General features: G+C 45.9%; 1 protein-coding gene across 1 annotated transcript in view; it reads left to right on the top strand.

The window, feature by feature from the left end:
- Positions 1-27080, top strand: part of pcdh15b (protocadherin-related 15b) — a gene marked incomplete at both ends in the record, with an annotated part of 695468 nt that overhangs the window by 556919 nt on the left and 111469 nt on the right. Inside the window, 1 exon segment of the mRNA XM_084323056.1 lies at positions 1544-1671. Coding sequence (XP_084179182.1) covers positions 1544-1671 — 128 coding nt within the window.

Here is a 27080-nt window from a genome sequence, read left to right as displayed (position 1 = left end):
ACGTATCTCGTTCTCTCTCACTCATGCACTCAATCTTTCTCTTCTCTCTTTCTCTCCAAATCTCCATTGTTCAGTATGCATTTCAATAATGCCACCAATCAATTTTAATTCAAAGGGTGTGTTAATCCGCCTTTTTAACTTGACATTGGGAATTTTTTTTTTTACAAATTCTGAATCGTTCTTCTAAACTTTTAAAGTTTTGTGGGATTTGTTTTTCATCCTTTTTACCCCCTCATAAAAATTTTAATACAGATTTGGGGGAGTTTGAGATAATTCCAAAAATATTATTTTAACATAAACGTGTCTGACAAAACTAATAATAAACAAATGTGGATGTCAATCTCTTTTTTAATATTATCTTTTCCCCCCTCCTTTTTCCGTTTTTCTCCCATCCCAATGTTAGTCGTTATGCCAATTCCCAATCCCCTTCCTGGTTGTTGCGCACTCTACCCCCTACCGTCGGTCTGGGAGGGCGGAGACTATCACATGCTTCCTCCGACACATGTGTAGCCAGCCCACCGCTTCTTTTCACCTGGCAGCGCGGACTCTCACTCGGGGAGTGTAACGTGTGGAAGGGTCACACTACCTCCCCCAGATCCTTCCCTCGCTGTGCAGGCGCCCCGACCGAACGACCAGGACCCACCCCACCGGTTTTCCCACCCGCTAACACTGCCAATTGTGTCAGTATGGACGGCCGACCAAGCCGGAGGTACTGCAGCTGGATTCGATCCCACTGTCTCTGCGGTGGTAGACAGACGCTTAGTCCGCTGCGCTACCCGGCCACCCTGGCAGAATAATTTTACCCCAGATTTGGTATTTCTATGTAGTGTGTTTAGGTTATCTACCTTCTGTTACACATTACATAATCCTTAAAGGTCTAATCAGCAATATAACAGTGAACAAATGGGTAGCCCCGTCATCAAAAAATTGGACTTGTTTTCATTCCCTAGTTGATTGACTGAGCGGTTATCTGAGTTTTTAATTGCATTTGCTGTATTGTGTTTATTTATACTCCAGAGTAGAACATCTATATTACTATTTACAATGGGTTAAGAAAATAACCAATAGCGTATTTACAGATCAAACTCTGGGAATGTATGTGAAAATATCCCACAGTAATATGGGAAAGAAATCAGGGATTGGGCCTTTAATCCGCAGCAACTCTCATTTGATTCCTATAGCTTGTTGACAGCGTTACCATGGTTGCATCGTCAGTGGCATCAATGTGAACATTCTGTTGACAAGGATCTTGTAATTTTCCCAATTTGTACCTGTTGTAGGCTACAGTATGGTGAGCCACTGGATACCTTGGAAAACCTATTCACTCCAGCTATTAAAGACCTTTACTTCTCTGCTATGTCACTAACCAAACCTGTGTGTGTGTGTGTGTGTGTGTGTGTGTGTGTGTGTGTGTGTGTGTGTGTGTGTGTGTGTGTGTGTGTGTGTGTGTGTGTGTGTGTGTGTGTGTGTGTGTGTGTGTGTGTGTGTGTGTGCGCGCGCGTGTGTGTGCGTGCACGCGTGCGTGTGTGCGTGCGTGCCCTAGCAAACACAGCCAAGGTGGTGATAGAAGTTGGCGATGAGAACGACCATCCTCCAGCCTTCACCAGACCCGTTTACATAGGAGGAGTGGCTGAGGATGCCAAGACATTCACTTCTGTGCTGCAAGTACAGGTACACACACAGACACACACGTACTGACAGACATATGCTCTCAATGTACACATTCTCGCTCTCTTGTGTTCCATCATAGCTTAAGTGTGTGTCTCTGTGTCATTGTTATTGTCTGTTTTTCTATCTCTCACTGTGCCAGTGTGTCTGTGTGTACAGTAGTGTGTATTATTGTCTGTTGTCATATTGTGTGTGTGTGTGTGTGTGTGTGTGTGTGTGTGTGTGTGTGTGTGTGTGTGTGTGTGTGTGTGTGTGTGTGTGTGTGCGTGTGTGTGTGTGTGTGTGTGCGCGCACGTGGGTGTGTCTGTTTCTCAGTAGATAAAACAATAAAGCCTATTGATTTAACGGCTGATCAGTCTCACATCAGCGAACAAACTTCATAGCCACAGTGTTTTTGTTCCACAGCTTGTTTCAATTGTCTAAGACTGCGGTTACACCTTTCGTTTCATCTTCGTATTGTTGTCATATGCGTTTCGCCGCGACGTCGTGCGCCTCGAGTCACACTTTCGTTTTTTTTTCGTTTTTGTCACCCGAGAACACTGATGTAGTACACTGCCAAAGCAGTAGGTGGCAGTAGGTGGCAAACATGAAGGCAATTTCAACCAATCAGAACTTGAATGTGCCTGCAAAGCAAATGTCAACAAGGCGGCCACCATCTTTTGCCTAGTTACCCAATGCAGCAATTATTTTTCAGCAAAGCCTAATAAAAGTGCAATAAACAAAACGGATACATTCACTGTGTGTTCTGCCTGTCATTTGTTGATTAAACAAAACTAACATAAACACAAGTGACCACCAAGAGCGGATAGTTTAGTCTAAAAAAAGATCGGTAGCATTGTTAGCTGCATGCTAACGTCAATGGAGTATGCCATTATAATAATATAGCATTGTGGCTAGAAGCTAACGTTAGCTCACGCTACTTAGCCAGCACCAAACTGATGATATCGCGAGCTATCAGTAGTTAGATAACATTAGAGACAACGCTGTGTGTATTAAACAAAGGTGAATAGATGACTGGGCCATTTTGTTTAATGCTTGTTAAGTTGAAAGAGGAGCTCTGAGCTAACAGGGTCTGAATCCTGATAGCTCACGTTAGCCAGCTGCTCATGCAATCGGTAATGCTAGCAGAATGAATGGATGTAAACTGTATTTAACATATTGCATATGGGTACAATACAATACGGCTCAATACAAACAATTGTTAAGGGAATGCAGACTGTTGTAGCTTGGACTGGGGTCCTTATAACAATAACTTGACAACACATGGTAGCTGAAGCTATTTGGGACACGGAGCTACTGTATGTCCCAAACACAAACACGCACACACACACTGTTGTCACCGGAAGGGCACGCAGATGGTATCTACTGCGCATGGGCGTTTTCGCAACAACGGCTCCGTGCAGACTACACGCTGTTGTCGGCGCGTTTTTAGCGTATCTCCAAAACGCAAACACAATTTAGCGTTTCAGCCGTATCCACAAAAAAAAAGCCAAAAAACGCATTTCTGTGTAATAGGGACATGAAACGTATTCAAAAACGTATAAAAAAACGCCACAAATACACTAGTCTAACCATGGCCTAAGTATCTGTTGTTTTTTCTAATAAGTTTAAGTTTTGTTTCGCTTGTCTCTGTTGTTTCAGAAACATAAATTGTCTTTTTCTTAATTGCCTTCATTTCTTCCTTCCTTCCTTCCTTCCTTCCTTCCTTCCTTCCTTCCTTCCTTCCTTCCTTCCTTCCTTCCTTCCTTCCTTCCTTCCTTCCTTCCTTCCTTCCTTCCTTCCTTCCTTCCTTCCTTCCTTCCTTCCTTCCTTCCTTCCTTCCTTCCTTCCTTCCTTCCTTCCTTCCTTCCTTCCTTCCTTCCTTCCTTCCTTCCTTCCTTCCTTCCTTCCTTCCTTCCTTCCTTCCTTCCTTCCTTCCTTCTATTGATCCATAGCCATATTTCACGTTGGTCTATTATTGTGATGTTTTAAAACACAAACTGTAAGGATTCCTGGGTGGTAAACCTTAGATAAGTCCCGCCCCCATGGAGCTTTTATTTACTCCTGGAGTTATTTTCTAATTATCTTTATCCATTGTTGAAAACAGGCAACATACTGTGACTTAACGCGACATCATTGCGGAAGCACAGACACTAGCCAATAAGATACAGATGGAATACTTCCTGTCTTCCCTCCCTCCTTCCCTCCCGTCTTGCTGGTATGGGCTGTTGTGTTGTTTTATCAGTAGTCTGTACTGCCAGCTCCTCTCGTTAACAACTGGCCATGAATCATCCGCACTCTGGCAGTCAGTGTGCGTGGGTGTAGCATAGTTGGGTGGTGTGTGTGTGTGTGTGTGTGTGTGTGTGTGTGTGTGTGTGTGTGTGTGTGTGTGTGTGTGTGTGTGTGTGTGTGTGTGTGTGTGTGTGTGTGTGTGTGTGTGTGTGTGTGTGTGTGTGTGTGTGTGTGTGTGTGTGTGTGTGTGTGTGTGTGTGTGTGTGTGTGAGTGTGTGAGTGTGTGAGAGTGTGTGAGTGTGTGAGTGAGTGAGTGAGTGAGAGAGAGAGAGAGAGAGAGCGGGTGTGTGTGTGAGAGAGAGAGAGAGAGAGAGAGAGAGAGAGAGAGAGAGAGAGAGAGAGAGAGAGAGAGAGAGAGAGAGAGAGAGAGAGAGGGAGAGGGAGAGAGTTTCCTCTGTGTGGCCTCTCTGTGATTGAGTCACTGCTAGAGAAGAACATGAAACCTCCCGTGAAGGGAAAATCAACCCCAAAAAAATACTTCATATAGATTATTGGCACAATCTTGGATGGTTCGCGAATTTTGTGAACATGAGCAACTGTATACTCTAGTATTGTCACAAACGGGAGTCCACACATTTGCGCAAAGACACAAAGACCCTAATCTGAAACACCCATAATAAACTACTATTGTATACTCTGGCATCCATAGAACAACAACCCCAATCTGAAACTACCCATAACAAACTTTTGAGTTGCTCAGACGAAGAACCATACAGCTCTGTTTTAGGTTTTCAGAGGAACAACGTTTCCAAACTTTATTGGTAACACTCAGTTATAAGACCTTTATAAGGTATTTGTAGATAATGAACTAATCATGAACAAATCATTTATATACATTCGTAAATTATTATTGAATCATTTATAACTATATTTGTATAACATTTACAAATTAGTTCTACATTATTTATAACTCATTATCAACATTGTTTGTACTTGATTTGTTCATCATTAAATAATGTTGTTTAATCACGTTAAGCCTTGGGACCCTGCTTTTCTTTATCATAAATCGATCAATAGAGACCGTATTAGATCCCCAATTATCATATCATGTATATATCATTGGGAAGCCACACTCATTGGCTACAACCGTGTGCAAAGATTTTCGAGATCGCCAAATGATTGACGGAGCTAGAGCCCCGGGAGTCGGGGGTGGTAATGTGTACTTTTGCGTACTTTGGGGCACGCCTCACATATCGGCATGTAACTCGAGAACCGCTGAACGGATTTTGTCACCTGAAAGGGCAATCGACAGGCAACAAATATGCCTTTAATTCTATCTATATATTGTATTAAAAGAAATGCACAGCCGAGCCACTAGAGGTCGGCAAAGAATAGTCCACATGTGGGCCCTTGGATGTTAAGAGGTCAATGTTTTTAAATATTATTTTTTGTAGCCAAGAGTAAAGACCATAACCCTATCAAAAACAGTAGTCAAAGTGTATATTTTCATTTTTACCGATGTTTTATACGATTTATCGGAAATACTAATTTATCGTAAAATGATAATTATCGTAAAAAACGCAAGAAATGACTAAATCCAGATTCAACCCTGCCATTGGAAAGAGGAGCATTTTCCCTATCCATAGATGTATGATTTGGCCATAATAAGGTCAAGGTCAAGTTCATGGTCAAATATCAATTTATAATTAAAGTCGATTATCATTAATTACTGTATCTACAAATCCTTCTGTTTAATCATCTTCCCGCGGTTCATTTGCTTAGATTTTTTGTACACATGATCTCAATAAGGTGGTGAATGAGCTCAGTGAGCATTTTCTCCTACCCGTATACATTTTTTATCATCATCATCAAAATCATAAATCATAATTAATCATAATTAATTTATTCATTCATTACAATTTAGCCTAGTAACAGACACAATATTTCTGACACTGGAAATACATACCCCCAGGTCCCTAGATGTTCCTAGATACCAAGAACATGCAAATTGACCTTGCAGAAGTGGAGCAATCTTCCATTTACTTAGGCATGTACCTTTAGGCGAAAACGGTCTACAGATTAACAGGTTAATGTGTAGTAACACATTTGTAGATGCTGGCCAGGGTGTAGTAGACGGAAGTCTCATTTTACAGCCTGAAAATACAAATAATTATTACCCTTGTGTGTTGTGTCATCATCACATACCGCAATATACTGAGCACACATTAGGAACAAACACATTTTCAAATGTAAAGTTAGCGGTTAGCGCCCACCACATCAAGTACGTCTACACAACAAGAGTTGTAGGTCGGAAATGATGGAATAGATTTACCAACAAAAAAGGTGTTTAGCCTGCTCATACCTTAATAAAAGCGTGGGGCAGCACGAATAACTTGGCTCTGTCAATATATCGTGCTTCCATTCAAACAGACAGCAACAAACATGAAGTCAAGTCTCACTCGCGTGATACTTCCGTCTACACCCTGGCCAGGGTACTCCTGGGTCCTAGTGCCCACCCATTTTACACTATATGTCATGCACATGTATTTTATATGTTAATAAAATTGCATTTATCTATAGTCCTCCTAATTCTGTCACTGTTTGGTGTCACAAAGAAGGGTGTATCCGAAAGCTGTCTACAACATTTGTAACAGGTGAGGAAGAAGTAAACAAATAATTAACTATTAGACATTTGTTAATGATGAATAGGCTTCACTTCAGATTAGGGCACACAATAGCATCTGCAAATGATTTATAGATGTTTTATGAATGTCTTAACAAATCATTTATAGTATAGTCGTTTTTTCATATCCATTTTTCAAAGCATCTACAAATGTGTTACTACATTAAACAACATTATTTAATGATGAACAAATCAAGTACAAACAATGTTGAATGATAATGAGTTATAAATAATGTAGAACTAATTTGTAAATGTTATACAAATATAGTTATAGATGATTTAATAATAATTTACGAATGTATACAGATAAAGCCGGGAAAAGTCCTGGAACCACTGTTTGGGGACCGTTTGGGCACCGTATCAACGGTAACAATGACCAGCGGGGGCGCTCTCATACAGCTGGTGACAACGGCCCAACGCGCCGGCTTTTTGTTCATTCATTGGAGGAGCTCCGCTCTGGACAAAGCTCGAGTTACATTCAGTTTGATTACAGCTGGTGACTTCATTCATAGGATGCTACAACGTCCTATGTCTACAGACTGCATGAATGAATGTTGCTGAATTAAAGAATGAATAAGTTAAACGTGTAAATTCAGCAGTCAAAGTGTATATATTAAAACGTGTCAAATCTAACTTCATTAGACGGCCGACGTACGGCTCTCTTGTCCATTCATTTCATCAGAAGAAAGCGTTAGTGTAATGCTTCTTGTTAACAATAAGTTTGTGTACGCAATGTCGCTGAATAAAATAATTAAACCGCTAAGACCTGTCGCTCTCATACAGCTGGTGACAACGGCCCAACGCGCCGGCTTTTTGTTCATTCATTGGAGGAGCTCCCGCATTCAGTTCGATTACAGCTGGTGACTTCATTCATACAGGATGCTACAACGTCCTACAGTACTGTATGTCTACAGACTGTATGAATTAATGTTGCTGAATTAAAGAATGAATAAGTTAAACGTGTCAATTCAGCAGTCAAAGTGTACTGTATAAATCTAACTTCATTAGACGGCCAACGTACGGCTCTCTTGTCCATTAATGGATATATAATGGATATTTTATTTATCTGGCACCGTGGTGTAATGGTTAGTGCTCACGCGTTTGAATCCCCGCGTTTCTAATATTTTTTTTATTGCGATGTAAATGCTTCAATCTGGTGCACTTTGAGAGCTATATAAAGAATGACATCCTCAATGCATGTAGATTTATAATATTTTAACTTAAAACTAGGCTACTTTTGCGTATACAGTCATTAATATTATATTCCAAAAAAAATAATATTAGAAACACGGGGTTTCGAACCCAGGTCGTGCGCGGCACCCTGGAGTAGTTGGCCTTAACGTCCATTCACTCGTGTGTCTTAACGACGATCCTTCCCTTAACTTCCATCCACTCCCTGTTTACAAAACCATGTATTATTTTGGCCACTAGTGGCGCTGTTGCGAGTTTGTGGATGCTGCGCTGTATCCACATTTAGGAGAAGAAGAACAGAAGAAGAGCAGAGCTGGAGAAAGTAGCGTTTTTCAACCTGTTAATGTTTGAAGGTGAGTTTAAACTACTAAATAAGATCCGATTCCTAAACACTGTCACAACAGCAGTCATATTGTATATTTTCAACAATACGTTTGTTTACCAATAGGTTTGTGTTGCCGCTGTTTAAAGAGACTCCAATAGACCTGTCTCAAAACCCTGCCCCTTTTCTTGATCCTCCAATCACAACTGTCGCTTACCTCGGACAAACCAAGTTTGTCCGAGGTAAGCGACAGTTGTGATTGGAGGATCAAGAAAAGGGGCAGGGTTTTGAGACAGGTCCATTGAATTGATTTACCGAGTGACTGAGTTCGTTTTTTCTGTACATATCTCTTACCTACTCTTACTAGTTACACTGCTGGCCAGTATGACTTACTACCATAGTGTCTTTATACCTGTATCACTGTACATATTAATACTATATCTAAATCTGTACATATCTCTTACCTACTCTTACTAGTTACACTGCTGGCCAGTATGACTTATACCATAGTGTCTTTATACCTGTATCACTGTACATATTAATACTACAACTCTGTACATACATGTAGTACTCATAGTACTAATTTATATATGTTATACCCAGTTTAACCACCTGTACAGTGTATATTACTATTTCACGTTACTGCTACATAGTCACTCTGGTTGGATGCCAAACCTCTTTTAGTTGTACTGTACTTGTGCTGCATGATGACAATACATTACAATCTGCACTGAATTAGTCACAGAATGTTTTGGGACTAGAAGGTTTACAGGGTTAACCGGCTGTTGTGTGGCAGTGAAAGGGTTAACCTTCTGTGTATTGTTGAAGGTTTAGTCCACATTGTTTATTGAACAAAAATACAATATGAAGGTTGGCCTTTAAGCCAGAAACAATAGTACTGTTACATTTGTGACATACGATATGCAAATATACAGTAAGGAACCTGACGCAAACTTTGCCATCACAACCATTGAACTATTATAATAGTTAGGATCTATGGGTAACAGTACTGTATATTTGCATATCGTATATGTCACAAATGTAACAGTACTATATACCTGTATGTCATGTATGTCCCTATGTCATAAATGTCATGATGTCATGTATGTTGTGTGTGTCATAAATGTCACTATGAATTGAAAATAGGGGACCCTGATGTAAACAAGACAAACGTCTTTCTCTGGTCTGCATCCCCTTAACAATTGTGTGTATTGAGCCGTACTGTATTGTACCCATTCTGCAATCTGTTAAATAAAGTTTTCATTCATTCATTCAGTGAGATGCTGGAGAAGCAGCAGAAACAACAACAGCGGCTCCCCAAGAGGACACACAACTGGTCAGCCAAAGTCCCGGTTCCTCAGAGATGGCTCCACCATCCACTTTTTTTTTTATCAGACTGGAGCGGTGAGATACTGTACTTCTACTGCTCCACTAAGGTCTTCCAGACCTATGCAGCAGAAGGACTCACCAATCCCAGGATGCCATTCCAGGACTTTGTTGAGACAGAGTTTTTTCAGAGGGAGTTGGAGGCCTGGAGGGATGTCTTTATTCTCCTTTATTTTATATATCAGAGGATTTTATAGTATGTCTGCACTTTATGTGCTCATTTCATCATTCATGTATTTTACATTCTACTAAAACTGAATCAAACCATAAACAAGGTGGCCCTAAAGGATGTTAGATCCTAATGTGAAAAACTGTGATTTTATATGTCTGCTCATTTGACTTATTTCTACTTTTATCTTTACGCCCCACTATCTGCTGGGTGCATACTATAACCTTATCATGTTTTGTAACAGATTACAGAAGCATATTGGAACGTGAGGTTCTGATATGAATTGATTAATATATCTGCATTATTTGATCCCACTTTATGCTTTGCTCTTGCTGCTTGTTTTACACTGATTTTATGTTTTATTTCTTACTGATGTAAAGCACTTTGAACTGCAATCCCCTGTATGAAAGGTGCTATACAAATAAAGTTATTATTATTATTATTACTGAGACACAGTTCTTTCAGATAGATAGTTTTTAAACCAGCTCAAAGCCGTTTTACCAAGACCTATATGCAGCCAAGCCTCTGCAGTAATGCGTGATCCACAGAGTCAAACGCTTTAGACAGATCAACAAACAATGCTGCACAGTGTTTTTTCTTGTCTAGTGCTTCAATTATGTCATTTGAGACTAGCATAGTCGCTGAAGTACTATGGATCTGAAGCCTGACTGAGACTTGTTAAGAATATTATGGTCAGCTAGAAACTCTTTCAGTTTGTTTACAAGCGATTCAAAGACTTTGGCCATTACAGACAATCTGGAAATAGGGCGATAATTATTTAGGTCAGAGGGGTCTCCGCCCTTTAACAAGGGGAGAACCATGGCTGACTTCCATGAGCTAGGTAATTCACCAGATATGATATGAACATTTCCTGATGACGCTGCCATTTTAGCTCTAATTAAGAATGACAGTGACCTAGCTGACTATTATTTGGAAATCCAGTGGTTTGTAAACTGGTGCGACAATAACTGTCTGGTTTTAAATGTTAAGAAGACTGAGGAGATGGTGTTTGACCCCAGAGGTGTTGGGGACCACAGGCCTGTGGTCATCCACACACAGTCCTGTGCATAAATTAAGAAACATGATTTAAGTTGACAAAAACCTCTGCCGCTACAATCTAATGATAATCTAAATATGTGCAACAAGGAGAGACGGGGACAGAATTAATGAATGAAAACTTTATTTAACAGATTGCAGAATGGGTACAATACAGTACGGCTCAATACACAAAATGTTTAAGGGGATGCAGAGCAGAGAAAGACATTTGTCTTGTTTACATCAGGGTCTGCCATTTTCAATTCATAGTGACATTTATGACATACATGACATTTATGACAGGGACATACATGACATACAGGTATATAGTACTGTTACATTTGTGACATACGATATGCAAATATACAGTAAGGAACCTGACGCAAACTTTGCCATCACAACCATCGAACTATTATAATAGCTTTACTATTATAATCTAAATCTGTGCAATATTCATGTTTATTTAGTGATATTCATGTTTATTGATTCAACATAGCTGTTTATCTTTGATAATGTATGACAGGCTTTTGCCCCGACCGGGATTCGAACACTGCTGCACGAGAGCAGTTCAGCTCCTTGGACAGCGTGACAAATGCACCCATTTCATTGGCTGTCAGTCTGTTACACCTATACACGGCTGGCCATTGCGTGACAGGAATGAGCACTAACCATTACACCACAGTGCCAGACAAAATATATCCATTATATATCCATTAATGGACAAGAGACCCGTGTTTCTAATATCTTTTTATTATTATTTATAAAATGAAATAAGAGTTCTAAATGGCAAATTTTATTTTAAATCATTTTATTTTCAAGTACAGTACAGTAACCATCAGAACAGCAGTTATAATGTAGTCAGTCAAGTTAAGAGTTCAGAATTGTATTAAAACACACACACACACACACACACACACACACACACACACACACACACACACACACACACACACACACACACACACACACACACACACACACACACACACACACACACACACACACACACACACACACACTAATTACAAGATACAAGGTTACAGGTTAACTGGCTTTAACTGGCTGCCCTGGAGATTCTATTGTTAAACATTGTTGGCCCTTATTTACCACTTTGACCTCCATTATTTGCTATGACTAGTGGCAACACTTTTGCCAAGCCAGCTATGAGATTGTTACATACATCCACTGTTAGTTTATTGCGCCAGAAAAACCTTATGGCCCCTACTAAAGCATATTTTGTGAAAGGTTTCGCGTCTCTGCGAATGTAGTCCTTCAGCATGTGCCACACAATTTCAATGGGGTTCAGATCTGGAGATTCAGCGGGCGTTTTGACCCAATTGATCCCCTCTGCTTCAATGCAAACTCTGGCAGCGCTGTGTTTGGGGTCGTTATCCTGGAAGAAACGGTGGCTCTTCCCAAATGTTGCTCATATGTAGGGACCGGCGGTTGCTTTGATGATCGATTCCTCAAAAAAGACCCTGTCCATTATTCCATCGAAAATGACAAGCGGGCCTGCACCCATCTTGGAAATCGCTCCCCAAACATGCACTTTCAATGGATGTTTAGGTGCAGGTTTACCTAGACGGTAGCCTTTTTTCGTAAAGCTTTGCCTTGCAAAGTGTTCGAGTGCGACAGTGCTTTCATCTGTAAATATGACGTCATGCCACGTTTCACATGTATCGATCCACTGTTGCGCCTGTAGATAGATAGATAGATAGATAGATAGATAGATAGAATAGTTTATTAATTTAGAATGGAATAACATATATACATTTGAACACAAGATGAACAGGTATACATATCACCATTTACCAATAGGATTAAAAATAAACACAATAAAGCCATAGGCATTGTGTCAGGATGTGTATGTGTGGTATAAAAAGAAAAACAAACCTGTGCGAGTCTCAATTCTTTATTTTTGTCACGGATCATTGGCCAGAACTTAGTTTGACCATATTTCCAACCGAGACCCCTGCGTGCTCTGCGGATGGCAGTCAGGCTAAGATGAATACCCAAATCGTCTTCGATGCGCTTCTGGATTTGCCTTGCAACCATGCAATTGCGGGCCTTTGTCAAGTTGTCAATGGCAACCAGGACATTGCTATGGAAAGGGAAGAGAAAGAAAGTGGAAATTAATTAACTGAGAGTTAATGAACCGTCAGAATGAACAGAATATTGCACCGAGGGCGGGATCCACCATTTATTCACATTCACAATATCGTTCTTATTTAGAAACGGCAACATATTATTTCACAATGTGCTAATACCATAGAACTATATACTCACTCAGACAGTTTACGTGGAGCACGGCTTCGTGGTATTTTCCGTTTGTAATGCCATTCAATAGTGCCCGGAGTAACGCGGATTCCTAACTGTTACGAAGGATCAGATTAAACCGAATATATATATTTATTTATGGATATATATTGAATAGTATTTGTATATCGTTTGATATCCCTTGTATATTCCTTGTACATATACACGGAATATCCCTTTAGCCTACTATAGCCCATACTAGTTCATTCTCTTATTGGACAAGGACCTGGCGCCAGGGGACAAGCCCCTTGGAGCCAAGTTCAATGGTACCGACGAGACATGTCTCTACTAGCCCGGCTCTGCGCAGGAATACGGCTACCGAAAAGAGAGTGGCACTATTTGTTCACCGTGCATATAAATATGGCGCAAGTAAATGTAGAAGACCCTTAGTCCTTTACCCTTCTACCCAACTAAGTAACAGAACGTGAAGCCTCACCCACGATACCGCGTGCGGTGTAGTATGGCCTGTTTGGCCTTAGAATAGCATCGAGACCTCGTGCGAATTAATAGCTGAATTGTCAGAGTTTGGCACTGTACCGTCGATTGCGACGTATTTCTATTAAGTAATGATAGTCTATCGTGTATGGTGCATCGTGCGGTTAGAGTTCTAAAGTGACCAGCATCTCCAACGCTTCCTCGTGTTATCTAGAGTCTTATCCAGGCTGGGGCCGACCACACATGGCGCTTTCTTCCGAGGAGATCTAGACGAGGACCGAGGGACATGTACACTGGATTACCTACCCGACGACTGCTGAGCCCTATGCGGCTGGAATATATTTGCTTTGGTACTGTGATTTGTGGAGCGGATAATCGCCGACACCTGTGAGTGTTGGATTTACCCCCGAGAGGAGTCAAGTTGAGTCGGCGCTCAGAGACTGAGGTCGCCTAGCTTCTTCTTCACTGTGGAGCTACAGCCTACAAGAGAACCAAGGTGTATTCATCTGCGGATCAAGAGTCTACTGCACTGTCTTCTGTACTTGAAGTCTCCCTAGACATCGTTGACCAGACGGTCTACTACCGACGGCTCTCCTACCCCCCCTACCGGCCTACAACCGGGAGGACCCCTTCCAGAATATCCTGCTATATCATTAAGAGTACCATAGATCTAATTCCCTAAGAGCCAGGTTGTATACTTGCTTCCTGCGTAACCAGAGATTGGACATTCAGTGTTGATTTGCCTACGAGTACTCATTTGCCTTACAAGTGCATTCAAATCATAAATGTAATAGTAACTATTATATGTACCTTTTGCTATATATTAAATATTTGATTATTACCTTTGTGTGGAACCGATTTCATTGTGGGAAAGTGTTCATCATATTTAGATATCGTGTACTGTATGGCCAGAAGTTAAAGTACATAAAGCGGTAGTGGTTTAATGATACCATACTTATCAATACAGTCAGGGAATTGTACCCCTCAGTTACAATTGGTCCTTCGAGCCGGAGGGTAATTAGTGTAATATTAATATAGTGGTATTAATATTGAAATGGCCTATGATGAACACTCCACGAAACGGTCCTCCTAAAGTAGAACGCCCGCAGCGTAGACGACAGCCACCTCAGTACTTAGAGGATTACGCTGCCAGTATACTACCTAGCCTTCTACAAACGGTAAACGCGGTAAAAGTAGAAAGTAAAATTATGTCCGACCCTATCAACCAGGATACCCCGACCACAGAGGCCCTAGTGGGTTCTAATGTAACTGACCAAGCTCACGGTGGGGACCAGGAGGGAACTGACACGACTTTACCCCCCGCCAAGACCGAAGAAGTAGTCCCCCAAGAGCTCCGGGAGGAAGACAACCCTCCAGAGATGGAACTCTGCACGGAACAAGATGAGGAGAGCGCCGAGGAGATAGAGCTCCAGGACTCCCCGCAGGGGAACGCATCCCCAACGGGTACTGCCAGGAGCGGATCACCTCAACCAGCGGCTTCCCCCAGCGAGGCGGAGAGGATGCTGGCACAGGCGTTCTTCGCCAGCCTAGCAGCCTCTACGGAGCGCGATCGACTCCAAGCACAGACGCTTAGCGAGCGCGAACATTCTACCATTGAAAGAGAACGCCTCCAAGCGCAGCAACGGAGCGAAGAAGAGCGCATACGTCTGGAGCTGAGACGCCTTCAGACGGAAGAGAATATGGTAAGAGACCACGCCGAAGCCCAGCGCGCCGCCGCCGAAGCCCAGCGCGCCGCTGCCGGTGCCCAAAGAGAAGCAGAGCGCGACATCGCTCTCATCCAGCGCGAAGCCGAGCGCGACAGACTACAAGCCGAGCGCGACAGACTACAAGCCGAGCGCGACAGACTACAAGCGCAGCTAATGGAGCAGCTGATCACCAGGGCAACACCCCCTCCCTCCACAAGGGGTTCCAGGGCCTCGTCAAGACACGGGTCAAGGGCACCCTCCCCTAACCGATTAAGCGACCCTGAGCCCGACCACCAGAGAGAGCCTACACCCCCCTCCGAACTCCTTCCCCGACCGGTCCAAGTGAGACTCAGCTACAAGGAAGGAACGGCGGACACCGCGGATAGGCTAAATAGACGACTACAGGATCTAGAAGACCTGGCAGAGGAAGAAGAGGGAGAAGAGGAGAGTCAAGCCCGACAGCAGCACATTACTCCACAGGACCAGGAGGTCCAGTACAGCCCAGGCTATACCCCCGCGGCTCTGCGCTACAGACCCCCGACTCTATTCACGGGTGAGCATGACGCACGACCAGTCCCGAGGAATAGTACCTGGACCAGCGGGCCATGGTACCCTGCCGGTACCAGCCCACCGAGAGGCGTAAGAGGAGACTCGCCCAGGAGGCCTCTCTTCCAACGCTCACCGATGTGCCAGCCATCCACGGCGTCATACATTGGCACACCGACGTTTCCAGACTTCACCCATGAGAACCGAGCACAGTACACGGAGCTACGGATGTGCTTAGAGACAATGATGGTGGATGTAGCTGATGAACGCCACAAGTATGCTATCCTATTGAAGCACCTGAAAGTGCCCAGAGCGCACAACATAGCGCTGGCCTATGCCACCTCTACTACCCCATACACAGCGGCTCTAGCAGCACCAGACCAAAGATATGGACGTATATGGGATTACGTAATACAAGAGATAAGGCATATTGACCGCCTACCCCCAGCAACAGACAATCGCTCACTAGACGACCTGTCTATCAAAGTACAATCCCTGGTAGGGATGCTGGGGGCGCAACGAGAAAAGGGTATGCACGAACTATACGCAAACTCGAACGTCGAGAGGATTTTAGAGAAGCTGCCGCCCGCCCGACAGGAGCGCTTCAGGCGGCAAAGAGACCACCGTGATCCTAACGGTCCCGAGCCATCCCTCCTAGACCTAGCCGACTTCCTGGCGAGAGAAGTCAGCAGCCTACGGCTGGATACGTTCGTGCGGAGCACACCAAGCTCCAGAGAGGGACCTAGGAGAGCAAACGATGGCCGAAGATCGGTGACTGTCATGCACCAATCAGAATCAGTACCGAGCAGCAAGAACCACAGTACCCCCTCGATGAAAGAGAAGTGGAAGATGGTGTGCCCGTACTGCGAGAAGGAACACTGGTTGTCACAATGCGACCTGTTCAAGAAGATGACCGCTGAAGAAGTGAGTCACTGGATAAAGTCCAACAGGCGCTGTTACCGATGTGCGTGCAGTCACATGGCAGCCGAGTGCCGCCTCAAGAAGAGGTGTAGTCGGTGTGACGGAGCCCACCTAGATGTCCTACATGACAGTAACAGAAGAAAGCCTGCACCATCCAGCAGCACAAAGGCAAGTTGTTGTAATGTCAGCCTTATATATATATCTAGGATTAATATGGAGGCAGTATCTATATTCCCCCACTAGAGGGAGCTATTGCTCAAGGGATATTATTTTGTGACTACAGATATATACGTGAGGTATTCTCCGTATCCGGTGCCGGCGTTCTTACCTGTATGACTAACGTGCGCAGAGTGTAAGACGCACCTGTATTGTATGGCTCCCGTTACCCACTAAACTACTCAACCAAATGGATCACAAGCGTGTTGTGTGGCTTACTTATTATTAGAGGTTACCACATATTTTTGGCGACGAGGATAAACTGGATTGGCGACGTGTCATCCCGGTTGCTTTTGTTTGTTGTTAGCGTGAGGCTAAAGCTATAGCTGGACGGCTAACGTATGAGCGACGCCGGCAGTGGTACTGAAGGAGCATCGCTCGGGGACGGGAGAGCATCGGGAGAAGAGGACGAGCCGAGTGTGGAAGAGGAGCCTCGCGCTCAGATGGCGACGTTTGGGACTATCAGTGAGTTTGTGGAAGCGAACGAGGACTGGACAGAGTACGAGGAAAGGTTGGGACATTTTTTCAATGCAAATGGAATTACTGATGTGGCGAAAATGCGCTCTATTCTCCTGAGTGTGTGTGGGGCTAAGACCTATAAGCTGATAAGGAATTTAGCTACACCACTGAAACCGGGGGAAATTCCATATGAAGACTTAGTCAAGCTTGTGGGGAACCACCACAACCCAAGACCCTCTGTGATAGTACAACGTTTCAAATTCCACAGTCTGTTCAGGAAGCAAGGTCAGTCTGTAGCCAACTTTGTGGCTGAGCTACGCCAACTGTCGGAACATTGTGAATTCGGGGCAGTGTTGGATGATATGCTCCGTGACAGATTAGTTTGCGGCATTAATAATGACCCCATACAGCGCCGCCTGCTGGGGGAAGCCCCGCCGCTGACTTTTAAAAAAGCCCTAGAGATTTCCCAAGGTATGGAGATGGCTGCAAATAATGCTAGGGACATACAGAGGGGGAATGGGTTGTCAGTGTCACAGACAGTGCACCAAGTCAGAAGGGATCCTGCCTATAAAGAGACTGGTAAAAATGAAGTGTTTAAAAAAGGGGTGGAATGTTTTAGGTGTGGGGGGTCGTCGCATTATGCAAATGACTGCAGATTCAAAGAGGCTGTCTGCCATAATTGTAATAAAAAGGGACACCTAGCAAAGAAGTGCAGGAGTTCAAAAGACAAAAAAATGGGCAGGGGCAGGCCTTGGCAGGGAAAGCAGCGTCAGGCTCAAGCCTCCACACACCACCTGGAAGAAACACATGAGGAAGCAGAGTGTGCATACAACATGTTCGGGGTGGGGACAGATGAGGAGCCACCTGAACCCTATTATGCCACTATCACTGTCGGGGGACAGGATGTAAAGTTTGAGATTGACTCAGGGGCTACTGCATCGGTCATCAGTGAGGAGACCTACAGGAAGACATGGAGGTCTAACCTACCACCCATTAGCCCATCAAAGCTCAGGCTCAGGACATACACAGGTCAGCCCATACCTCATATAGGGGTGCTATATGTGGACATTTTAGCGGGGAATCAGAAGGCAAAGGCCAGGCTGGTTATAGCTAAGGGGGGGGGGCCAAGTCTTTTGGGCCGTGATTGGCTAAGGAAAATTAAGCTAAACTGGCATAATGTTAAATATGTGCACACGACAGACACGACAGAGGACATCCTGCATCGGTACAGTGATGTTTTCAGGGACGAGCTGGGCACACTGAAGGGGGTAACTGTGAAACTCCATGTTGACCCTGAGGCCGCCCCAAGGTTTTTCAAGCCTAGGTCGGTGCCGTATGCCATGAAGGTCAAGGTGGAGGAGGAGCTGGAACGTTTGCAGAAGCAAGGCATCATTGAACCCGTCCAATTTTCAAGGTGGGCGGCTCCCATTGTGCCAATCCTGAAAGAGGATAATACAGCACGCATATGTGGAGACTACAAGGTGACGGTAAATCAGGTCTCTAAACTGGAGGAGTATCCACTACCAAGAGTGGATGACCTGTTTGCAACCTTGTCAGGGGGGAAGCTTTTCACAAAGCTAGACATGAGCCATGCTTACCAGCAACTGCAACTTGACGAAGAGTCAAAAGAGTATGTCACCATCAACACTCACAAGGGCTTATTTAAATACAATCGCCTTGTGTTTGGAGTGGCATCCAGCCCCGCCATTTTTCAAAGAACAATGGACACGCTGTTACAGGGTATCCCGCACGTAGCGGTATATCTAGATGATATCCTCATCACGGGGGCCACGGAGGCGGAGCATCTGGCTAACCTAGCACAGGTGTTGAAACGACTCTCCGACGCAGGACTGCGTTTGAAGCGTGCCAAGTGTGTGTTCCTGGCACCGAGCGTGACCTACCTGGGACACAGGATCACAGCACAGGGGCTCAGCCCTTTGGAAGACAAGGTGAGAGCCATAAAGGAGGCTCCAAGCCCAAAGAGTGTCCATGAACTGAGATCGTTTTTGGGCATGGTGAATTATTATGGCAAATTTCTGCCGGATTTATCAAATGTTTTGTCCCCACTGTACAAGCTACTGCACCTTGACACTAAGTGGGAGTGGAGTGGAGAGCAGCAGAGGGCTTTTAAGGAAGTGAAAGAGCTGCTCCAGTCTGCAAAGCTGCTCGTTCACTACGACCCAGACAAAGAGATCATCGTCTCGAGTGATGCCTCGCCTTATGGAGTCGGAGCCGTGCTCTCACACATCATGGAGGATGGAGATGAGAAGCCTGTTGTTTTTGCTTCACGTACCCTAACAGCAGCGGAGAAGGGGTACTCTCAGTTAGATAAAGAGGGTCTAGCTGTTGTTTTTGCTGTGAAGCGTTTCCATCAATACCTATACGGACGGGCATTCACTATCACAACAGACCATAAACCTCTGATGAGTCTGTTCAGTGAGACAAAATGCATCCCACCGCTGGCCTCAGCCAGGATACAGCGTTGGGCTCTCACACTCTCAGCCTACCAGTACACTATAGTGTTCAAAGCGGGCAAGGATAACGCAAATGCTGACGCGCTGAGTCGACTGCCGTTACCAGAGACACCCGCCACTACATATGTGCCTCCAGAGACTGTGTTTTCATTGGAGAGGCTAGCAGAGACACCTATCAAAGCGACACAGATTAAGCAGTGGACAGAGAGGGACCCGGTCCTGTCTCGGGTCAAGACCTTCCTTTTGCAAGGTTGGCCCAGTGTCGTGGAGGGAGAGGAACTGAGGCCGTATGCTAAACGCAAAACAGAACTGAGCCTGCAGGACGGCTGCATCTTCTGGGGGTCGAGGGTCATCGTACCGCCCCCAGGACGGTCACAAGTTGTGGAGGAGATACATGAGACTCATCCAGGAGTCTCCCGGATGAAAAGCCTAGCGAGATCATACGTCTGGTGGCCAAGAATGGACGATGATCTGGAGAGCAAGGTAAAATCATGCACACAGTGTCAGACTAATCAGAACAATCCACCGCCTGCTCCGTTGCACCCATGGGAGTGGCCAGACCGCCCCTGGTCTAGGCTGCATGTAGACTTTGCAGGACCCTTTATGGGACAGATGTTTCTGATCATGGTAGACGCACACTCAAAATGGATAGAAGCCCATATCATGAACAATATCACAGCCCCCACAACCATAGACCAACTCAGACAAGTCTTCGCAGTCCATGGGTTGCCAGACACCCTGGTCTCGGATAATGGCCCAACATTCACCAGTGAGCTGTTCAGTGAATTTATGCACCAGAACGGCATTAATCACATTAGGACGGCGCCGTTCCACCCAGCCTCAAATGGTTTGGCTGAGCGGGCTGTTCAGACAGTGAAAGAGGGGTTAAAGAGGATGACAGGAGACTCTCTAAACACTAGACTTTCACGTTTCTTGTTTACCTATCGCCTCACGCCTCAAACGACAACGGGGCGCACGCCAGCAGAGATGCTGATGGGGCGTAGGCCCAAGGCGAGATTGGACTTGCTGCGTCCAGACATGAAGGCGAAAGTACAGAGGAAGCAGGAGAAGCAGAAGGAGCGTCATGATCAGCACGCAAAAGAGAGACAATTAGGACCTGAGGACAAGGTCTATGTGAGGAATTTCAGTACTATCAACAAGCAACAGTGGCTGCCTGGCGTTATTCTGAAACAGAGTGGCCCAGTTTCCTATGTCATTCAACTGACTGATGGACGTGTTTTCCGTAGACACCAGGACCATGTACGCCTACGCCACGACACCAGTTCAGAGACGGATCGCACCACGGTGGATACCCGTGGGGAACAGACTATGGGAGAATGTTGTTTGCCAGTGACTACGGTACCAGTGACAGACTCCCCAGGAGAGGTGTCTGTGTCCCCAAGTAGAGTTGACACTCAGACCCCTCTCATGCTCTCAACACCAGAGCCACCCAAACCTCAGTCACCTGTGGTGTGTCCGAGGTCACCAGCGGTATTGCGCAGGTCACAGCGTGATCGCAGACCTCCCGACAGACTGAACATTTAACGAGACAGTTATGAGTGTAATGACTGTTGGTAATATGTTTTCCAAGTGCCTTATTTGGTAAGCTGTTGCTAAGTCCTTTATTTAGTATTATTTTTGTATTACATGGACATTGGGTAATGTTGAAATTTAAAGGGGGAGGGGTGTTGTAATGTCAGCCTTATATATATATCTAGGATTAATATGGAGGCAGTATCTATATTCCCCCACTAGAGGGAGCTATTGCTCAAGGGATATTATTTTGTGACTACAGATATATACGTGAGGTATTCTCCGTATCCGGTGCCGGCGTTCTTACCTGTATGACTAACGTGCGCAGAGTGTAAGACGCACCTGTATTGTATGGCTCCCGTTACCCACTAAACTACTCAACCAAATGGATCACAAGCGTGTTGTGTGGCTTACTTATTATTAGAGGTTACCACACAAGTGTTATGTACATTGACCCCGCTAGCAGCAGCGGCGACCCCAGGTGCTCTTAAAGGTGGTCCGCGTAACACTGAGTTACCAAGATAAGGTCATGGACACTTACGCCGTCCTTGACGACGGGTCAGAGAAGACCCTTCTCCTCGCGTCCGCTGCGGCCCAGCTGGGGCTGCGGGGGAGCGAGAACCAGATGACGATTCGGACAATAAGAAGAGATCTAAAGACGATAAAGGGCGAGAATGTCTCCTTCACTATCGCAGCAAGCGGGCAGCCCGAGAGACGGTATAGGATTACTAATGCTTTCACCAGCCAAGAAATAGGACTATCGCAGTACACCTACCCCATCGCCAAGCTGATGGATAAATATGTGCACCTGCGTCAACTCCCTATCCCGCTCATAGACGGTGCCACCCCGACCCTGCTGATAGGCTCCGACCATGCAGACCTCATAGTCCCGATAGACCGGGTCCATACAGGACCCAGAGGTTGTCCTGCAGCAGTCGAGACCCGCCTAGGATGGACATTACAAGGCCCCCTCGCCAAGTCTCTTAACCGAACAGCAGCCACTAGCTGCCTCCACTCCAGAGCGACAGAAGGAGACACCACACTCCTGCAGCATGTCGAGAGGCTATGGACACTAGAGACAATGCCCTTTAAGAACGAAAAGAAAGACATTCGTTCTAAGGAAGATATTTACGCTATAGCCCTCCTCGAGCACGGGACAAAGAGAGTCACAGTCAACGGAGTGATGAGATACGCAACTCCACTCCTGAGGCGAGAGGGAATGCCCACCTTTCACGCCACAAAAGAGGCGACGGAGCGGTATCTATTGAACACTGAGCGGCGCCTAGCCAAAGACCCCGCTCAAGAGGCTGTGTACCGCGCTGAGATTAACAAGCTAATCACAGCGGGACACATAAAGAAAATTGACATTAAAGAGGCTGATCAGACGACCGAATCATGGTACGTGCCGCACCACAAGGTCCACCACAACGGCAAGGATCGTATTGTGTTTAACTGCAGCTACCAGATCGGATCACAAAATCTGAATAATGAACTCTTGGCCGGCCCAACACTCGGCCCCTCCCTACTAGGCGTGCTACTACGCTTCCGCCAGGACAAGGTGGCTATCAGCGGCGACATCAAAGGGATGTTCCTGCAGGTGAGACTAGTGGAGGAGGACAAGCCCCTGCTGCGGTTCCTATGGAGAGAGAGGATCGGAGATGAGCACCCAGCCATCTATCAATGGGAAGTCCTCCCTTTCGGAACCACATGCAGCCCATGCTGTGCTACGTTTGCACTACAAAAACACGTCGCAGAGGACCCAGCAGCAGATGAAGAGGTCCGACAAAGTGTGACAAATAGTTTCTACGTGGACAACTGTTTACAAAGCGTCTCGACGCCAGAAGAAGCCGAGGCTCTCCTACTCAAGCTCCGCGCCTCCCTGATCAAAGGCGGCTTTGATCTCATGCAGTGGGCCAGCAGCGACCCGCAAGTACTGCGCAGCCTCTCCCCCGAGGACAAGGCAGCGAGCAGCGACACCTGGATGGCGACCATCCCAGGAGAAGCCCAAGAAATGACACTAGGACTAGTCTGGCGCTTCAAAACAGACTCGCTCCATTATAGACACAAACCCCTGACCAAGGAGCAGGGAAGGTCGACGGCAATACCGACCACCAGACGGAGTGTATACAGAACACTCGCCAGACAATATGACCCGTTGGGATGTATTCTACCTTACACCACCAGGGCAAAGATGATTGTAAGAGCGCTATGGGACAAGGACCAGGGCTGGGACGATCCCATACCCGAACACCTTGCATCCACATGGAGAGAGTGGGAGACGGAACTCCGCTCACTCCCAGGTGTTAATATACGCCGCAGCTACTTCCCACCCACAGTGAGGCCAGAGACATGCAAGATCGACCTGCACGTATTCAGCGACGCCTCCGAAGTAGCCTACGGTTCGGTGGCCTACTTGCGTGCCCGAGAGGAGGGAGGAGAAATACATACTGCTTTCATCCTGGCTCGCTCAAGAATAGCCCCACGAAAGCAACAATCTATCCCACGTCTAGAGCTCTGCGCAGCCCTAGCAGGAGCGCAGCTCGCCACGTTAATCCAACGTGAACTCACCATCCCGGTGCAAAGAACAATCTTGTGGTCAGACTCCACGACAGTACTCACATGGATCCGGTCTGATTCGTGCAGATACAAGGTCTTCGTGGGAGTCAGAGTCACCGAGATTCAAGAGTCAACAGAAGTAGCGAGCTGGAGCTATGTGGACACCAAACACAACCCAGCTGACGTCATCACCCGGGGAATGTCCCTGGATGACCTCACCCGTCACAACCTCTACAGTGACGGGCCAGAGTTCCTCAAGCTCCCGGAAGAAGAGTGGCCTACACCCACCCCACGGGAGGCGAGTAAAGAGGAGGCCGAAAACAAGAAACCTATGTTCTGTGGATTGAACACACTCGTCTCCACAGACCCCGACATAGACGATTGCCTCACCCTACAGAGTGCGCAGCTAAAGACATTTCTGTGGCACCACCCAGAGGTTCAGCCCACGACTGACATTTCAGCAGCTGACTACGAAGAAGCAGAACTTCTACTACAACGAGCCCAGAGAGACTCGTTCCCCGATGAGCTAGCCTGTCTACAGGGAGCAAAGCCCGTCCCATCAGACAGCAGACTGCTCCACCTAGCCCCCGAGAGCGACGCCCATAGTCTCATCAGAGTGGGTGGTCGTCTGCGGAGAGCCCCAGACTTACCGGATGACGTCAAGTACCCTTGAGTCTTGAACAGCCGACACAAGGTCACAGAGCTGATCATAAAGAAATACGACGAGGATGTGCACCACGCAGGGGCAGAGAGAGTCTTCGCGGAGATCAGACGTCGTTATTGGATACTGCAAGGGAGAGAAGCAGTGCGGCGCTTCCAGCGAACCTGTCTAGACTGTCGTAAGTGGCGAGCCCAGCCCAGTATACCCCGGATGGCTGACCTACCTCCCTGTCGCCTCCGACTCGGCGACAAGCCTTTTCACTCCACCGGTATGGACTGTTTCGGCCCGCTGTATATAAAGAAAGGAAGAGGAACCGAGAAGCGGTGGGGTATTGTATTCAAATGCATGACCACCAGAGCGATACATATCGAACTCCTTCCAACCATGAGCACAGACTCATTCCTTATGGCCTTCCGAAGATTCACATCACGGAAAGGAAAACCGTCTACATTACTGTCTGATCACGGGACAAACTTCAAAGGCGGAGAAAGAGAGCTGAGAGAGAGCTTCCAAGCTATGGGCCCAGAACTTAAGACCCACCTCGCTCCATCCCAGATTGACTTCCAGTTTAATCCCCCGAACGCACCTCACTTCGGTGGAACTTGGGAACGAGAAGTACGTTCCATAAAGACAGCCCTGTACGCCGTGCTTGGGGCCCAGACCGTGGCGGAAGAAGTCTTAATGACAGTCCTCACGGAGATCGAGGGAGTATTGAACTCAAAGCCCCTCGGTTACGTCTCAAGTGATGTAGCAGATGTCGACCCAGTCACCCCCAACACACTCTTGATGGGGCGGCTGGACCCCACGCTACCACAGACAATGTACAGGCCTGAAGAAGCGAACGGCCGAAGAATGTGGAGGTACAGTCAAGTACTGGCTGACAAGTTTTGGAACAGCTTCCTACTCCACTACCTGCCGTCTCTACAGACCCGCCAGAAGTGGGTGAAAGAGAGAGACAATTTGACAGAAGGAACAGTCGTCATGATTATCGACCAGTCACTACCCCGAGCTATGTGGCCGGCTGGCCGCGTAAGCAAAGTGATCACCGGTGCCGATGGAAAGGTCCGAGCAGCTGAAGTGCTCGTCCAAGGGCGGACCTACACCCGACCCGTGGCGAGGCTAATAGAACTGCAGAGGCTCCCTGATACTATCGATGACGACCATAACCCCATGACTTTGTGAACTGACTGACCCTCACAGCGGACATTGAGTAGTGGACAGTGCGGTTAATCTGTCTCTGCTTAGCTAATTAGGTGGGACTAATTAGGGGGCGGCTGTTACGAAGGATCAGATTAAACCGAATATATATATTTATTTATGGATATATATTGAATAGTATTTGTATATCGTTTGATATCCCTTGTATATTCCTTGTACATATACACGGAATATCCCTTTAGCCTACTATAGCCCATAATAGTTCATTCTCTTATTGGACAAGGACCTGGCGCCAGGGGACAAGCCCCTTGGAGCCAAGTTCAATGGTACCGACGAGACATGTCTCTACTAGCCCGGCTCTGCGCAGGAATACGGCTACCGAAAAGAGAGTGGCACTATTTGTTCAGCGTGCATATAAATATGGCGCAAGTAAATGTAGAAGACCCTTAGTCCTTTACCCTTCTACCCAACTAAGTAACAGAACGTGAAGCCTCACCCACGATACCGCGTGCGGTGTAGTATGGCCTGTTTGGCCTTAGAATAGCATCGAGACCTTGTGCGAATTAATAGCTGAATTGTCAGAGTTTGGCACTGTACCGTCGAGTGCGACGTATTTCTATTAAGTAATGATAGTCTATCGTGTATGGTGCATCGTGCGGTTAGAGTTCTAAAGTGACCAGCATCTCCAACGCTTCCTCGTGTTATCTAGAGTCTTATCCAGGCTGGGGCCGACCACACATGGCGCTTTCTTCCGAGGAGATCTAGACGAGGACCGAGGGACATGTACACTGGATTACCTACCCGACGACTGCTGAGCCCTATGCGGCTGGAATATATTTGCTTTGGTACTGTGATTTGTGGAGCGGATAATCGCCGACGCCTGTGAGTGTTGGATTTACCCCCGAGAGGAGTCAAGTTGAGTCGGCGCTTAGAGACTGAGGTCGCCTAGCTTCTTCTTCACTGTGGAGCTACAGCCTACAAGAGAACCAAGGTGTATTCATCTGCGGATCAAGAGTCTACTGCACTGTCTTCTGTACTTGAAGTCTCCCTAGACATCGTTGACCAGACGGTCTACTACCGACGGCTCTCCTACCCCCCCTACCGGCCTACAACCGGGAGGACCCCTTCCAGAATATCCTGCTATATCATTAAGAGTACCATAGATCTAATTCCCTAAGAGCCAGGTTGTATACTTGCTTCCTGCGTAACCAGAGATTGGACATTCAGTGTTGATTTGCCTACGAGTACTCATTTGCCTTACAAGTGCATTCAAATCATAAATGTAATAGTAACTATTATATGTACCTTTTGCTATATATTAAATATTTGATTATTACCTTTGTGTGGAACCGATTTCATTGTGGGAAAGTGTTCATCATATTTAGATATCGTGTACTGTATGGCCAGAAGTTAAAGTACATAAAGCGGTAGTGG

Source organism: Notolepis coatsorum, assembly GCF_963971535.1.
Source record: "Notolepis coatsorum genome assembly, chromosome: 10".
Lineage (NCBI taxonomy): Eukaryota > Metazoa > Chordata > Actinopteri > Aulopiformes > Paralepididae > Notolepis > Notolepis coatsorum.
This window is presented reverse-complemented; position numbering and strand designations above follow the sequence as displayed.